The sequence below is a fragment of the Girardinichthys multiradiatus genome, chromosome 22, assembly GCF_021462225.1.
Source record: "Girardinichthys multiradiatus isolate DD_20200921_A chromosome 22, DD_fGirMul_XY1, whole genome shotgun sequence".
Lineage (NCBI taxonomy): Eukaryota > Metazoa > Chordata > Actinopteri > Cyprinodontiformes > Goodeidae > Girardinichthys > Girardinichthys multiradiatus.
In genome coordinates this window covers 12,790,290-12,807,963 of record NC_061814.1, presented here as the reverse complement: position 1 = coordinate 12,807,963, position 17,674 = coordinate 12,790,290, and the positions used below count along the sequence as shown (strand labels likewise).

The window sequence follows — 17,674 nt, the reverse complement described above, 5'->3', positions numbered from 1 at the left end:
AAATCAACACAAATTAACACCACTGTCAGGTGGAAGTAAATCAAACATGATTTACAAATAAAGAAATATCTGGAAAGTGTGCCGACACATTTGTATTTTCCTTCCTTTACTCCGACTCGACAAAAAACAGTGTATAAATGAAGTACAAATATGTTTGCAAGGCACTGTGGTAGTGACTGGGAGCTGCTAAGGACATGCTTGGAGATCCCAACTTCCACTGCAGCCATCGCCACAAAGCACAAGCTTTGCAAGTAGTTATGAATTATTGGGACTCAGCTGTTGGGAAGGAATCCTCGCAGAAACAAAGAGGTTAAAGAGGCCTTTAATCCCTTCCAGCTCAAAATACAAATAAAACAGTATCAATTGATTTTTGTTCTGTTAAACTGATTTATTGTGAAACACTTTCAAAAGGTGCAGTCCTAATGTCTAAGATTAAAGTGTTTCTTCTAGAGTCACAGTGATGTTCTAAATTCTACTTCTGGTAAAGTTGATGGTTGACCAATAAAAAGTATGCAACAAAAACAGTTTCAGGAATTCAGGCTGATGCACTAAAAATCAACTCCACATTTTTACTGTACATAATAAACCAAGTGATGGATACCATTATCTGAACACTGCGTTTTTATTTATTTTTTTTACTTACGTTGTCATGAAATGAGATTTATCTACGGGATGCAACTATTCAAACCTGAACAAAATCAACATGAAACTGACCCAAGTGGGTTGTTCAGAAAGCTGAAATGATAACCAGTATGGCCAGTTGTCAGTTAATCTAAATTATTTTTTCTGCAAATGGGTCTCATAAGAACTTCTTGTTTTAGTGACCTCTGCATCACAAACAAGGTGTGCAACAAAGCTGTCTATAAACTGTAATAATCATTTTACATCAGCAGCTTTCCTTTAACTAGAACTATGTAAGGTACAGAGTTAAGAAAAAGCTGAATTATGAACACTTACCCTTCTTTATACAAAGCTGAAAAACAAACATAAAATGTGTTTTCTTAAACAAGGCCACTGCTGGTTTGATATAAATTGACTGGTGGCTCGTTATGGTGTCAGAAGGTTTTTTTGTCAGTCAGGATGGAGGAGTTCTATGGTTTTAAAGCGTTTTGCATTCTCAGCCGCCTCCTGGCCAAAGCCTCCTGCTTCTTCCTCTCGATCTCAGCTGCAGAACACTTTCCTGTGGTCTGGCTGGTGACGAAAACTAGAACAAAACAAAGGGCAGAAGGTTATATTCATGTGAAAAGGTCAAAAGACACAAAAGAAAACTGGCATTATGGCACATTTGTAATCCCACAGTGCCTTGCTGAAGTATTTTATCCTATTTTCATGGAACAACCACACACTTCAATGTGCTTTATTGAGGTCTTCTGAGACAGTCCAACATAAAGTTGAGCATATTTGTAAAGTGGAAGGAAAATAATGGCTTTCACAAACAAAAATCTAGAAAGTGTGACTTGCATCCTTTATTCAGAGACTCTAAATAAAACAAGTGCAACCAATTAAATTCAAACATCAGCAAAATGGTAAATAGTCCACCTAAATCCAGCTGTTCTGTGGTGGTGGTGGCTGCATCATGCTGTGGGTATGCTTTTCTTCAGCAGGGATATCCAAGCTGACCATAGTCGACGAGAAGAAGAAATTCTACCATGGAAGGCGGAGGAGGTGCACCTCCCAGAAGGACAACAACTTTTAACATGCAGCCAGAGCTACAACAGAATAGCGTAGATCCAATCATATCCACATGTTAGAATAGTCCAGTCAAAGTCCTTTCAGACCTATATACAACTGAGAATCTGAGACAAGACTTGAATACTTTAACATACGCCTTTCCATCCAATCAGACTGAGTTTGAGCTATTTTGGAAAGAAAAATGGGAACATGATATCAGTCTGTAGGTGACCTCTAGATCTAGATGGTATAGATAGATCTGAAAAGTAATGAATGCAAATGCCACACTTTCACATTTTTAAATGTTAAGAAAAAACTTTTCTCATTTTCTTCCCACCTCACAATTATGTCCTACTTCGTATTGGTCTATTGCATTTAATCCCAGTAATATGCACTAAAGGTTTTGTTTATAACACGACAGAAATATGGCAAAAATTAAGGGGTATGAATACTCTTGCATTATACAGGTCCTTCTCAAAATATTAGCATATTGTGATAAAGTTCATTATTTTCCATAATATCATGATGAAAATGTAACATTCATATATTTTAGATTCATTGCACACTAATTGAAATATTTCAGGTCTTTTATTGTCTTAATACGGATGATTTTGGCATACAGCTCATGAAAACCCAAAATTCCTATCTCACAAAATTAGCATATTTCATCCGACCAATAAAAGAAGTGTTTTTATTACAAAAAACGTCAACCTTCAAATAATCATGTACAGTTATGCACTCAATACTTGGTCGGGAATCCTTTTGCAGAAATGACTGCTTCAATGCGGCGTGGCATGGAGGCAATCAGCCTGTGGCACTGCTGAGGTCTTATGGAAGCCCAGGATGCTTCGATAGCGGCCTTTAGCTCATCCAGAGTGTTGGGTCTTGAGTCTCTCAACGTTCTCTTCACAATATCCCACAGATTCTCTATGGGGTTCAGGTCAGGAGAGTTGGCAGGCCAATTGAGCACAGTGGTACCATGGTCAGTAAACCGTTTACCAGTGGTTTTGGCACTGTGATCAGGTGCCAGGTCGTGCTGAAAAATGAAATCTTCATCTCCATAAAGCTTTTCAGCAGATGGAAGCATGAAGTGCTCCAAAATCTCCTGATAGCTAGCTGCATTGACCCTGCCCTTGATAAAACACAGTGGACCAACACCAGCAGCTGACACGGCACCACAGACCATCACTGACTGTGGGTACTTGACACTGGACTTCTGGCATTTTGGCATTTCCTTCTCCCCAGTCTTCCTCCAGACTCTGGCACCTTGATTTCCGAATGACATGCAGAATTTGCTTTCATCCGAAAAAAGTACTTTGGACCACTGAGCAACAGTCCAGTGCTGCTTCTCTGTAGCCCAGGTCAGGCGCTTCTGCCGCTGTTTCTGGTTCAAAAGTGGCTTGACCTGGGGAATGCGGCACCTGTAGCCCATTTCCTGCACACACCTGTACACGGTGGCTCTGGATGTTTCTACTCCAGTCTCAGTCCACTGCTTCTGCAGGTCCCCCAAGGTCTGGAATCGGCCCTTCTCCACAATCTTCCTCAGGGTCCGGTCACCTCTTCTCGTTGTGCAGCGTTTTCTGCCATACTTTTTCCTTCCCACAGACTTCCCACTGAGGTGCCTTGATACAGCACTCTGGGAACAGCCTATTCGTACAGAAATGTCTTTCTGTGTCTTACCCTCTTGCTTGAGGGTGTCAATAGTGGCCTTCTGGACAGCAGTCAGGTCGGCAGTCTTACCCATGATTGGGGTTTTGAGTGATGAACCAGGCTGGGAGTTTTAAAGGCCTCAGGAATCTTTTGCAGGTGTTTAGAGTTAACTCGTTGATTCAGATGATTAGGTTCATAGCTCGTTTAGAGACCCTTTTAATGATATGCTAATTTTGTGAGATAGGAATTTTGGGTTTTCATGAGCTGTATGCCAAAATCATCCGTATTAAGACAATAAAAGACCTGAAATATTTCAGTTAATGTGCAATGAATCTAAAATATATGAATGTTAAATTTTCATCATGACATTATGGAAAATAATGAACTTTATCACAATATGCTAATATTTTGAGAAAGACCTGTATTCTGAAATCCTACCTTTGTTGCTTGTGATGGCTGCGTCAGACACAGTTCTCTTGAATGGTGTATTATGGAACTTGGAGTTCTGGGGGAGCCGGGTGGTCACTGTATGAGGCTTCATGTCCACATTGCCACTTTCAGCCTGAAAAGCTCTGGAGAAATTTCTACCGTGCTTAAACTTTTCCACACCAACTTGACCACCCGGGTAGCTTTGAGAAGTTTTCGATTTGTGGTCAGCACCTTTCAAAGGAATGTTCCACTCTCCGGTTTTACAGGTAGTCACCGGTAGAGAGTTAGAACGAACAAAAGAACCCGATGATCGTCTGTTTGCACTGACACCAGAACTCCCGGAGAATTCTGTGTTGACTTGAAGAAGATCTGTGCTGTTCTGATATCTTTCTATGGGCCCCTTTGGTGTTTCCTCACAGTGTTTTGGAATTGCTTCCTTCAGCTGGCTGTTGGAAATCCTCTCCACAGTGTCGCATAGCTGGTAGAGGAGGACATCATCTTCACCATCGTCCCATAAACTATCTGAAATGTCTTTAACTGGAGAAGCCTGTGAAAAAAACGTTACCTTGTTAGTGACTTTGTCAGGTAGGGGATTTGAGATTGTCTTTATGATAGTGGGTCTCTGCTCTGTGCCCTTTGATTTGGATTGTATAACAGTGAAGCTGGACTTTGAAGCTTCCTCATCCAGTCTGGACTGGAAGTGAGGGTTTGGTTCCAACTTGAAAGTGCTTCGGTTTGTAGTTTTGGGTTTGGGGCACAGTTTCTGGAGCGAACTGAAGCTAGTTTTGCAGAGGTTATCGAAAGGCTTTTGTGCAGGGTCCATGTTCTTAGTGGGATGGAAAACAGACACTATCTTCTTAGTGTTTGTGTGAGACTTTGCTGACATCTTAGGATTAACATCAAGAGGATCATTTGGATCCTGCGTCAGTGCCAGGATCAAGGAGTCATTGAGTAGGTCATCATTGTCCCAGTCATCCTCAAAGTTGACTAAATTATCTGTAGAGTGCTTCTCGGGTGGTTTGGGCTCTAACTGTTTGAGGACAGCAAAGGCAAAAGTCTCAGGTTGGTCCTTCCTGTCCTGTGAAGAGACAGAGTCCTCGCTCAACCTGCCACTGACTCCTTGAGTGGACGAGTCAAACAGCGCGCGCAGCTCTGCCTCCGCCTGCTCTGAAGAGGACGGACACTTTGGGTCCTTCAAGTTGTTTTCAGAGGCGTTTATAGATTCATGAAGTTTACAGGTGACAGTATTTAGCTTGACTGAAGTCTCCTCGTCTTGCTGCATGTTTTTATCAAACTGTTTGGCAAGTTTCATGAGGTCCTCCACACTGCTCTGTCTGTTTGGGCGAAACAATTATTAAACAGTAAGAAGAATTAGGTTCTGAGGGTAAAAACAGCATTTGGGACTTCTAGGAAGGAATGTATAAAGCGGAGAGTGCTGCTGGGTTACAGACCGAGAAGACCTTTTCCTGACTCGTGGCTTCGGAATATCAGGAGTGCAAGGCATGGCACCATCGTCGATCCAGTGTAGCAATGAGGATTCAGTCACTTTGGGTTTTATATTCTATGAAAGACACAAGTTTCTAAAAAAAATTAATCTCAGAATGTACATTTAAAGTGCTCTGTTTTTGTTTGATAAGTGTTTCGGGCTGATGATGAATCCAGCGATGAAGATGATGATAAAACAACTGACCTTTGGAGCGATGCGGTTAACAATTTCAGAGATTTCCACAGCTCTGGTGTTCATGTTTCCGGAACCTAAAAGGATGAGAGGAGGGTAGAAACAATAATATGATATAAAACAGATATATGCTGAGCTGTTCAGTGACCCTCCATCCCCAAAGTACTTTTAGGTAAATAATCATTGACTGATACAGCACCCTCCACACTTCCTGCCACCTATACTAAAGAGGTGTAAAACACTTTCAATAAATGTCTTTATATGCAGCAGAACATCCTCACATTAATAGAAAAAGTAGAAGGATCCAACCAATAATTTTTGTAACAAAATCACTGATACCACACTTATCAGCACCCTTGCTGTCAATTCATTTTACCCCTGATAATAAATGTCCTTTGAACAGCACCTTTTGTATTTACTCAGGTCATCTTTGCCTTATATTTACCTTTTTTGATGAGGTGAAACATTTATGTGGAACAAAAGTCAAAACAAGAAATTTGTCAGGGGGCAAACATTTTTTTTAATGCCATTGTCTTTTAAAGGGATTGTTAGGGGTTTAAGCAGGCGTGGGATCGTGGTTATTTCATGATTTAGACTTTCGCACCCACTGAATAAATGTTCTTAAAATTAAAGGCTGGACTTCTGTGGAGTTCACAGTGTGAAGTCATGTTACTGCAATCCATGATTAATTCGTTTTTAAAGCTTTTGCACATCTTTACCAAGGGTGTCCATGACAGTGATACAGTGCTGTATGGCTAAGTAAAAACAAAAAAACGTTCTCTACCGCCATTTTGTTTCATGTTAAGCCTCTGTATGTAGCAGATTCAAGTACAGCCTCAAAGATTAGAGTATCACGAAAAAGCTCAACGTTTTTTGTCATTTTAGAAAGTGAAACTTCTTTTTTATATAGATTCATTCCACATTAAATATAGTTAAGTCATGGTATCACAACCGAAGTAGCTGATTAACTCAAGCCACATCCAAAGGTTTCCTGAGCCTATTATGGTCTCTCAGTCTGTGTCAGTAGGCTACACAATCATGGGAAAGACTGACTGGAAAGATGCTGAGGAAACAGTCACTGACACCCTCGATAAGGAGGGTCAGCCAGAAAAGGTAATTGGTAAAGGAGCTGGTTGTTTACAGAGTGCTGTATCACAGCATATTATGTGGAAAGTTGAGTGGAAGGAAAAAGTGCTGTAGGGAATGGTGCACCAACAACAGGGATAACTGCAGCCTTAAGACAATTGTTAAAGAAAATCCATCCAAGAATTTGGGAGAGCTTCAGAAGGAATGGACTGAGGATGGAGACACCACATCAAGAGCCGTTACGCACAGACAAATCCTACACATGGGCTACAAATGTCGCATTGCTCTTGTGAAGCAACTCCTGAACCAGAGACAACACCAGAAGTGTCTTACCTGGGCTAAGGAGAAGAAGAACTGGACTGCTGCTCAATGGTCCAATGACATGTTTACAGATGAAGGTAAAGTTTCCATTTCGTTTGGAAATCAAGGTCCCAGAGTCTGAAGGAGGAGTGGAGAGGCACATAATCCATTTAGCTTGAAGTCCAGTGTGACGTTTCCACAGTCAGTGGAAACATCACAATGGATTTCACAGTGGATTTGGGGTACCGTATCATCTGCTGGTGTTGGTCCACTGGGTTTTCTGACGTCCACAGTCAGCACAGCCATCTAACAGGACATTTTAGAGCACTTCGTGCATCCTTCTGCTGACATGTTTTATGGAGATGCTGATTTTATTTTCCAGGAGGACTCGGTACCTGCCCACACTGCCAAAAGCTGGTTCAGTGGCCATGGTGTTACTGTGCTTGACTGGACAGCAAACTGACCTGGCCTGAATCCCAGAGAATCTTTGGGGTATTGTCAAGAGGAAGCTAATCGACACCAGAACCAAATATGCAGATGATCTGAAGGTTGCTATCAAAGCAACCTGGGCTTCCATTACACCTCAGCAGAACCACAGGCTAATCCCCTCCATGCCATGCCGCAACGATGCAGTAATTCATGCAAAAGGAGCCCCAGCCAAAAGTGCATAGAAATGAAAATACTTTTCAGAAGCCTGGCATGTCTGTTTAAAACATAATTTTAATTGATCTTATCTAATATTTATATTTACTGAGACTACGTTTCTGTAAGTATCTGTAAGCCATAATCATCAAGTAACAAGAAATAAAGGCTTGATGTGTTTCACTCAGTGTGGAACAAACCTATAAATGACTTTCACCTACTGAATCGAGTGACGAAAAATATTGAACTTTTTCCACAATATTCTATATTTTGGAGCTGTACTTGTACAGCTGCAAGCCTACAGAGATACTGACACAGGAACATCATGGATTTCTCACCCGTCTGAGTTGGGGATGCACCGTCCCAGAAAATGTCCTGTGAAGCCTCAACATCTCCGGGAGACTCTGCATTATTGGAGCCAGGGAATCTGCTGCCGCCTCTGAACCGAGGACTCTGCAGACCTGTGCAAACAGGATCTAAATGTTACACAACGGTGTATCAACGTTGCTACAAGGCTGTGAAAATGTTACCTGAAACCTAAAAATGGGGATCCAATTTAAAACAATCTGACAAAAATGCATTATTACAGCATATTCATTTATTTATTTATAGAAGGATGTGGTCTTATGCAGCAACCGCTATTACTGAAGCTTACCAACTAATGACTGCTGTTTGCATCTGCACATTAACTACTTATGTCTTATCCCGTGCATTATTTTAACTGGATTAAAGTTAGAACTTTGATTTAGGACCTTTCTGAAATAGGCGACTGGATCTTTTTTTTTTTTTTTTTTTTTTTTGCTGATGTATTCAGTTCGTCACATGGCAGCTTTAACCTGAAGGCAGCAGAACTAATTTTCATTTAACCGAACCTAGTGCTCACCCTTCCACCCCGGTGCTGTTGCTGTGACGGCCATCTGCTCTGCGCCTCTCCTGCTCTGTCTTTTGCTGTGGTCACCCTCAGAGATCTTCCTCCACAGCTCAGAGAACTCAGGGCAGCCAGCAGCAGCGTCTGTCCCCGGCTCTGCCATGGTTCACCGTAACAGCAACAGCCCCGGTTACCATTTTTCTGTGTTATGTTCGTAAAATTTCTGTTTTGTTGGAATCGATTTCACTCATTCATTCGAAGCGAGCCACCATGTTATTTGCGCGTGACGTCAGCAATCTACGGATACCGATTAGGTTTTGACTCTCAGCTGTGAAAACCTGTGTCGAATAGACCCGTACTGTGACACTCTGGAGGAAACATGGCGCTCATTTGACGCATGAACTAAAAGGGTAAAGTTTTTCATTTATTTTACATGTTATTATTACTATGTCAGTAAGTTTTGTGCTTCGAGCTACAGCCAGTATAAAAAAAAAAAAAGCCAGTTCTGGGGTTCTATGTATTGTATAGATTATCTATTGCTTACCATTTTCTAAAATTATTTTAATCTAACTTTAAGTACACAAAACCACATACAATAATGTCACCATATACGAAATAAACAAGAAGTCAAAATGAAAAACTATGTAAAAAATTAAGTATGCCCCTTGGTACGTACGAAACGCTTGGTACGTATACAGTGGCTTTCAAAAGACATAGCCCTTTAGAAGTGTAAAATTGCACTGTTAAAATTGCCTTAAGTGTGCACATCTAATGCTTTGTTGAAGAATGTTTTGATTTTCTTTCAGCATTCAATCTTTGGCAGCAATCCATCAGCAAGCTACTGCTTTTTGACAATATTTGCCCACTCTGCCATAAAGAAGTTCCTCAAATATTTTTGTAGTTTCTTTGGAAGACAGGTCTTCTGCAACTCTGTTTCGAAATACAGAGAACACATGAGATTGTCACTTGTGGAAATTGCTGAAGTTCCTTCCCTGTTGCTGCCTGTCTCTTTAGAACATCATTGATTTGATTCCCTCTTGTCTTTTTATCAGTTTTAGAAATACAGGTCCTTCTCAAAATATTAGCATATTGTGATAAAGTTCATTATTTTCCATAATGTCATGATGAAAATGTAACATTCATATATTTTAGATTCATTGCACACTAACTGAAATATTTCAGGTCTTTTATTGTCTTAATACGGATGATTTTGGCATACAGCTCATGAAAACCCAAAATTCCTATCTCACAAAATTAGCATATTTCATCCGACCAATAAAAGAAAAGTGTTTTTAATACAAAAAACGTCAACCTTCAAATAATCATGTACAGTTATGCACTCAATACTTGGACGGGAATCCTTTGGCAGAAATGACTGCTTCAATGTGGCGTGGCATGGAGGCAATCAGCCTGTGGCACTGCTGAGGTCTTATGGAGGCCCAGGATGCTTCGATAGCGGCCTTTAGCTCATCCAGAGTGTTGGGTCTTGAGTCTCTCAACGTTCTCTTCACAATGTCCCACAGATTCTCTATGGGGTTCAGGTCAGGAGAGTTGGCAGGCCAATTGAGCACAGTGATACCATGGTCAGTAAACCATTTACCAGTGGTTTTGGCACTGTGAGCAGGTGCCAGGTCATGCAGAAAAATGAAATCTTCATCTCCATAAAGCTTTTCAGCAGATGGAAGCATGAAGTGCTCCAAAATCTCCTGATAGCTAGCTGCATTGACCCTGCCCTTGATAAAACACAGTGGACCAACACCAACAGCTGACACGGCAGCCCAGACCATCACTGACTGTGGGTACTTGACACTGGACTTCTGGCATTTTGGCATTTCCTTCTCCCCAGTCTTCCTCCAGACTCTGGCACCTTGATTTCTGAATGACATGCAGAATTTGCTTTCATCCAAAAAAAGTACTTTGGACCACTGAGCAACAGTCCAGTGCTGCTTCTCTGTAGCCCAGGTCAGGCGCTTCTGCCGCTGTTTCTGGTTCAAAAGTGGCTTGACCTGGGGAATGCGGCACCTGTAGCCCATTTCCTGCTCACACCTGTGCACGGTGGCTCTGGATGTTTCTACTCCAGACTCAGTCCACTGCTTCCGCAGGTCCCCCAAGGTCTGGAATCGGCCCTTCTCCACAATCTTCCTCAGGGTCCGGTCACCTCTTCTCGTTGTGCAGCGTTTTCTGCCACACTTTTTCCTTCCCACAGACTTCCCACTGAGGTGCCTTGATACAGCACTCTGGGAACAGCCTATTTGTTCAGAAATTTATTTCTGTGTCTTACCCTCTTGCTTGAGGGTGTCAATAGTGGCCTTCTGAACAGCAGTCAGGTCGGCAGTCTTACCCATGATTGGGGTTTTGAGTGATGAACCAGGCTGGGAGTTTTAAAAGCCTCAGGAATCTTTTGCAGGTGTTTAGAGTTAACTCGTTGATTCAGATGATTAGGTTCATAGCTCGTTTAGAGACCCTTTTAATGATATGCTAATTTTCTGAGATAGGAATTTTGGGTTTTCATGAGCTGTATGCCAAAATCATCCGTATTAAGACAATAAAAGACCTGAAATATTTCAGTTAGTGTGCAATGAATCTAAAATATATGAATGTTACATTTTCATCAAGACATTATGGAAAATAATGAACTTTATCACAATATGCTAATATTTTGAGAAGGACCTGTATTATTCAGTATTTGACACTGTGGTCCTATACTTTCTCTAATTACTAATGGCTATCTTCACTGTACCAAAATTTGTTTATAGAAAGATAATGTGTATTATTTTGTTCTCTTCTCCTGATACTTTTTTTTACAAAAATTTGAGATTATTTTGAGTCTTTGTAACTTCTCTGGAGACACTGGTTACTGGTTTTAGTTAAAGGATGCAAATTAAAACAATACAATACAATTGGGAAATCCTGCAAGGACAGCAGAACATTGTTTCAGAATACTTAGATTCTCTACAAATGATAATAGGTGTGAACTCAAAAAGACTGAAAGCTTAAATGGAATCAAAAGGGGGTTACACAAAGTAATACTGTAAGGATGCGCATACTTATTCCACCACGCTATTGAAAGCTTTGGACATACATTGTAGTTTGTGATACATATTTACATGTTGCATGTAAACATAACTTCTAATCATCAAAAAATAATTAAATCTAGACATTCACTGTTATTAAACATTTTATGCCGGCAATGCGGACCAAGCTCTGACACCGATCGTACAGGGACCTAACAGCCCGTATCAAAGGGCCTGGTACCCCATACTCCAGGAGCAAGTGGGGGACAAGATTCCCCGAGGGACAAGGTCGAACGCCTTCTCCAAGTCCACAAAGCACATGTAGACTGGTTGGGCGAACTCCCATGAACCCTCCAGGACCCTGCTGAGGATGTAGAGCTGGTCCAGTGTTCCACAGCCAGGACGAATACCACACTATTCAATAATATTCTAATTTATTTAATGGGTCTGCATATTTATTTTAGGGGTGTTAAAGGTACACTAAAATCCCGGATCAGTGAGTACCTTGGTTTTAAAGTCATGGTTTGGTATGTTTATGGTGTGCTTTAATCAAGAGGAATAAAATGTTTTTTTGACTTTAGCTTTTTTTGTACAAGCTTTCCCTGAGTGCACCTTAGAAATTCAGCTGTTAGGATATCCATTCTTTTCAGAGTGAGTCTTGTCATGTCTGCTGTTATGCAGCATCTTAGGCTGGTTCAATGCTACTTCGGGCAGTGGGATTTGAACGTTAGCTAATTTTTCTCCAGTACCAGTTGTAGGGGTCATCCCTTTTGGTTGGACAGACAAACTAGGTTGCGCAGTTCGACTTGCGCAGCTCAACAGGCGTCGCAGCTCTGACGTCACCCGCGATTATTAAACTCACGGAAACCAAACTTTCATTGCCATTTCCAGCATGTCTCATGGGACGACGCAACAGAAGTGCAACGGCTATACACGGCCATTCCCAGGAGGGGCTTAAAAGCTGGAATTCTGTCTGATAGAAGAACGTCAGAAGATTTATAACTGATCAAAGACCCCGCCGACACTCCAGCACAGGTCAAAAACCCACAGAAGTTTTTCCAAAGAGACGAGTTTTCCTCCTTGTTTTTCAGTCAACTGCAACGGTTCCTCATATTTGTCCCGTTTCGGAAGGATGATGAGAAGTTTACAGTTTTTGAGTTGATCACAGACGCATGACACTTTGGTCGCCCCTCCCCCCCCGGTTTTCTTGAGACCTACGGCACATCCCATCCTCAAGCCAGTGAAGAGAAGAAGTCAACGTCAAAGTAATTTTGTTCTTTTTATATTAAATCGGATAGGTGTATACAAAGGTTTGGGCAGGGTGAGGCATAGTTTAAGGTGATTTAGAATCACCAGCTGTTAATCCAAGGCATCAACTTGTTGCATGCAATATTGATTGAAGAGTTTTAAACTGAGCTGTTTTGATTTGCTGTGCAAGCATTGCTGAATAACGGAGCGCGGATGCGATCAGCAAGGTGCGTGTGTATGTTTTTGTCCGGCTGATCCCAAATCAGCCAGGAGTTAGAAGTTGAACTTTTAAAAGTTTTTCATTCAAAGCAGCTGTCGTCTGGGCCTCGTAGCCTGACCACTCCTTTGTCCCACTTTTATTACTGGAGTTTTTCCAACGAATTCCTGCCTCAGAGTTTTATGACCCTTTGTTTGAGATTTTGGGCATTCAGCTGTTAGTCGCTAAGGGCGCAGCCCAGCGTCTACCAGCTGATCGCCGAAAATCGAGACATGGTATATGGTTTCAATAAATGTTCACCTTTATAAGGAGGAGCGTTTGTGTTTATTTCGTGCAAGAGTGATTTATCTGTCAAAATAAGGTCAAAGTTCCCCACCGTTCGGTGAAGCAGCTGATTAAACAGTGTCAATTAGCGTGGTTTTGGTTAATAAATATCAATTATTAATGATAATTAACTAATTGTAATTATTAAGAACTTTGAGCCCATAATCACAACACCAGAGGAGATCTCTGATTTCTATTTGTAAGCAATGATTTTTTGTTAAGAAAATAATTTTTCTGGACTATGATTTTTAATTATAATTTTTTAAAAATATTCATTAATCAATAATCATAATCCTTACAGAGTGGTGTTTGCAATCTCCTCAAAGTTGTTTCAGGTGAGTAATTAATGTACAGTACAGACCAAAAGTTTGGACACACCTCATTCAAAGAGTTGTCTTTATTTTCATGACTATGAATATTGTAGCACTGAAGGCATCAAAACTATAAATTAACACATGTGGAATTATATACTGAACAAAAAAGTGTGAAACAACTGAAAATTTGTCTTATATTCTAGGTTCTTCAAAGTAGCCACCTTTTGCTTTGATTACTGCTACGCACACTCTTGGCATTCTGTTGATGAGCTTCAAGTCACCTGAAATGGTTTTCACTTCACAGGTGTGCCCTGTCAGGTTCAATAAGTGGGATTTCAAGCCTTATAAATGGGGTTGGGACCATCAGTTGTGTTGTGCAGGAGGTGGATACAGTACACAGCTGATAGTCCTACTGAATAGACCGTTAGAATTTATTTTATGGCAAGAAAAAAGCAGCTAAGTAAAGAAAAACGTGTGGCCATCATTACTTACTAAGAAATTAAGGTCAGTCAGTCCGAACAATTGGGAAAACTTTGAAAGTGTCCCCAAGTGCAGTTGCAAAACCATCAAACGCTACAAAGAAACTGGCTCACATGATGACCGCCCCAGGAAACGAAGACCAAGAGTCATCCTCTGCTGCGGACGATAAGTTCATCCGAGTCACCAGCCTCAGAAATCGCAGGTTAACAGCAGCTCAGTTTAGAGAACAGTTCAATGCCACACAGAGTTCTAGCAGCATACACATCTCTAGAACAACTGTTAAGAGGAGACTGTGTGAATCAGGCCTTCATGGTAAAATAGCTGCTAGGAAACCACTGCTGAGGACAGGCAACAAGCAGAAGAGACTTGTTTGGACTAAAGAACGCAAGGAATGGACATTAGACCAGTGGAAATCTGTGCTTTGGTCTGATGAGTCCAAGTTTGAGATCTTTGGTTCCAACCATCGTGTCTTTGTGCGGTGCAGAAGAGCTGAACAGATGGACTCTACATGCCTGGTTCCCACCATGAAGCATGGAGGAGGAGGTGTGAAGGTGTGGGGGTGCTTTGCTGGTGACACTGTTGGGGATTTATTCAAAATTGAAGGCATACTGAACCAGCATGGCTACCACAGCATCTTGCAGCGGCATGCCATTCCATCCGGTTTGCGTTTAGTTGGACCATCATTTATTTTTCAACAGGACAATGACCCGAAACACACCTCCAAGCTGTGTAAGGGCTATTTGACCAAGAAGGAGAGTGATAGGGTGCTGCGCCAGATGACCTCGCCTCCACAGTCACCGGACCTGAACCCAATCAAGATGGTTTGGGGTGAGCTAGACCGAAGAGTGAAGGTCAAAGGACCAACAAGTGCTAAGCATCAAGACTGTTGGAAAACCATTTCAGGTGACTACCTCTTGAAGCTCATCAACAGAATGCCAAGAGTGTGCGGAGCAGTAATCAAAGCAAAAGGTGGCTACTTTGAAGAACCTAGAATATAAGACATATTTTCAGTTGTTTCACACTTTTTTGTTCAGTATATAATTCCACATGTGTTAATTCATAGTTTTGATGCCTTCAGTGTGGAGCTACAATATTCATAGTCATGAAAATAAAGAAAACTCTTTGAATGAGGTGTGTCCAAACCTTTGGTCTGTACTGTATGTGCTGAAAAATGCAGACAAACCTTTGGTTTGGTTCCTCTTTCTTTCTCCATCGACCCTGTAGCTAAATATGAAACCCTAATTTTTCTTTAGTAGCAGAGAATGTGATAGCTGGGAGTCCAGACTGTTTTGTTTTGGTGTCGCGTTTTAAAGTTGTGCAAAGGACCGTAGCTCTGTGCACTTAGTTCTACACAGATATATTCTGCATGTGTTCTGCTTTAAAACAACGCTGTATTGGTTCGATACATGTGAGTGACAAAGCTACAGGGCTGTACTGAAAACTTATGGTATGTATTTATGTTATCAGACTTTTATATTAAAAAAATCAAACTATTTTTAGATTATTGTTTTCTATTTCTATTGCTATTGTTCATCTGCTTGTGATGTGTTTTATTGTTTAGATCTTACCTCTGGGGTGGGTTTTGTTTTTGTGTAACGTAGCTTTACAGGAATAACTTTACATAAAAATCCTTGAAGCATAAACAGTTCTAACTAGTTTAATTAAAAAAATTTGTTTAAAGCAGGTGCAGAACAATATGTAATTTTCTCCACACATTAATATTCTCATAGATCCCATGGATAATGCAGCCCCACTTAATGTAGGTTCAAGATTTTATTCAAAGTAATACTAATTTTAGGTTTTTAATTTACTTTTGCTGGCATAAAAATAGTTTAGTTGCTTATTTTAGAGCCAAATGAGAAATGACTTTTGTGCTGACAAGGTTTTAACAGGATGATTGCAAACATGCTGTTGTTTTTGCAATGCACCCATGTTTTTACAGATGCCATCATCATCTTTCTTCTTATCTCTGAGAGCAGCCATGTGATCAGTGGTGTTTATTTAACCATGTTAGATGTACAGGTCCTTCTCAAAATATTAGCATATTGTGATAAAGTTCATTATTTTCCATAATGTCATGATGAAAATTTAACATTCATATATTTTAGATTCATTGCACACTAACTGAAATATTTCAGGTCTTTTATTGTCTTAATACGGATGATTTTGGCATACAGCTCATGAAAACCCAAAATTCCTATCTCACAAAATTAGCATATCATTAAAAGGGTCTCTAAACGAGCTATGAACCTAATCATCTGAATCAACGAGTTAACTCTAAACACCTGCAAAAGATTCCTGAGGCCTTTAAAACTCCCAGCCTGGTTCATCACTCAAAACCCCAATCATGGGTAAGACTGCCGACCTGACTGCTGTCCAGAAGGCCACTATTGACACCCTCAAGCAAGAGGGTAAGACACAGAAAGAAATTTCTGAACGAATAGGCTGTTCCCAGAGTGCTGTATCAAGGCACCTCAGTGGGAAGTCTGTGGGAAGGAAAAAGTGTGGCAGAAAACGCTGCACAACGAGAAGAGGTGACCGGACCCTGAGGAAGATTGTGGAGAACGGCCGATTCCAGACCTTGTGGGACTTGCGGAAGCAGTGGACTGAGTCTGGAGTAGAAACATCCAGAGCCACTGTGCACAGGCGTGTGCAGGAAATGGGCTACAGGTGCCGCATTCCCCAGGTCAAGCCACTTTTGAACCAGAAACAGCGGCAGAAGCGCCTGACCTGGGCTACAGAGAAGCAGCAATGGAATGTTGCTCAGTGGTCCAAAGTACTTTTTTCGGATGAAAGCAAATTCTGCATGTCATTCGGAAATCAAGGTGCCAGAGTCTGGAGGAAGACTGGGGAGAAGGAAATGCCAAAATGCCAGAAGTCCAGTGTCAAGTACCCACAGTCAGTGATGGTCTGGGGTGCCGTGTCAGCTGCTGGTGTTGGTCCACTGTGTTTTATCAAGGGCAGGGTCAATGCAGCTAGCTATCAGAAGATTTTGGAGCACTTCATGCTTCAATCTGCTGAAAAGCTTTATGGAGATGAAGATTTCATTTTTCAGCACGACCTGGCACCTGCTCACAGTGCCAAAACCACTGGTAAATGGTTTACTGACCATGGTATCACTGTGCTCAATTGGCCTGCCAACTCTCCTGACCTGAACCCCATAGAGAATCTGTGGGATATTGTGAAGAGAACGTTGAGAGACTCAAGACCCAACACTCTGGATGAGCTAAAGGCCGCTATCGAAGCATCCTGGGGCTCCATAAGACCTCAGCAGTGCCACAGGCTGATTGCCTCCATGCCACGCCGCATTGAAGCAGTCATTTCTGCAAAAGGATTCCCGACCAAGTATTGAGTGCATAACTGTACATGATTATTTGAAGGTTGACGTTTTTTGTATTAAAAACACTTTTCTTTTATTGGTCGGATGAAATATGCTAATTTTGTGAGATAGGAATTTTGGGTTTTCATGAGCTGTATGCCAAAATCATCTGTATTAAGACAATAAAAGTCCTGAAATATTTCAGTTAGTGTGCAATGAATCTAAAATATATGAATGTTACATTTTCATCATGACATTATAGAAAATAATTAACTTTATCACAATATGCTAATATTTTGAGAAGGACCTGTAAAAACATATACAGAGCTTTTTTCATTGGCAGATTCACTTTAATGATTTCTGTGATCAAAATAAAAATGTTTAGTTCCTTTCCTTTGGTGTTTCTGTGAAGGAACAGAGGTTCTAGACTTAAA

General features: G+C 41.0%; 1 protein-coding gene across 2 annotated transcripts; it reads right to left on the bottom strand.

Moving 5' to 3' along the window:
* Positions 1-304: 304 nt before the first annotated feature.
* Positions 305-8,631, bottom strand: LOC124859647. 2 transcript variants are annotated; one of them, XM_047352543.1, is made up of 6 exons: positions 8,340-8,631; positions 7,795-7,917; positions 5,441-5,505; positions 5,202-5,311; positions 3,760-5,084; positions 305-1,204 (listed from the first exon to the last, which is right to left on the bottom strand). In XM_047352543.1, the coding sequence occupies exons 1-6, from the start codon at positions 8,485-8,487 to the stop codon at positions 1,092-1,094; spliced, it is 1,884 nt and encodes a 627-aa protein (XP_047208499.1). In that variant the 5' UTR covers positions 8,488-8,631; the 3' UTR covers positions 305-1,091. The 2 variants fall into 2 exon arrangements, with proteins under 2 accessions (XP_047208499.1, XP_047208500.1); XM_047352544.1 differs by having other exon boundaries at positions 8,329-8,449.
* Positions 8,632-17,674: the final 9,043 nt, after the last annotated feature.

What these genes read in the sequence shown, in the direction of transcription:
- LOC124859647 (XM_047352543.1), bottom strand. Translation starts at nt 8,487, where the DNA reads ATGGCAGAGCCGGGGACAGACGCTGCTGCTGGCTGCCCTGAGTTCTCT. An exon ending in GTCAGGAAAAGGTCTTCTCG is followed by an intron (nt 5,085 to 5,201) that starts GTCTGTAACCCA and finishes TCGCCCAAACAG; the next exon opens with ACAGAGCAGTGTGGAGGACC. An exon ending in AGCCATCACAAGCAACAAAG is followed by an intron (nt 1,205 to 3,759) that starts GTAGGATTTCAG and finishes GTTTTGTTCTAG; the next exon opens with TTTTCGTCACCAGCCAGACC.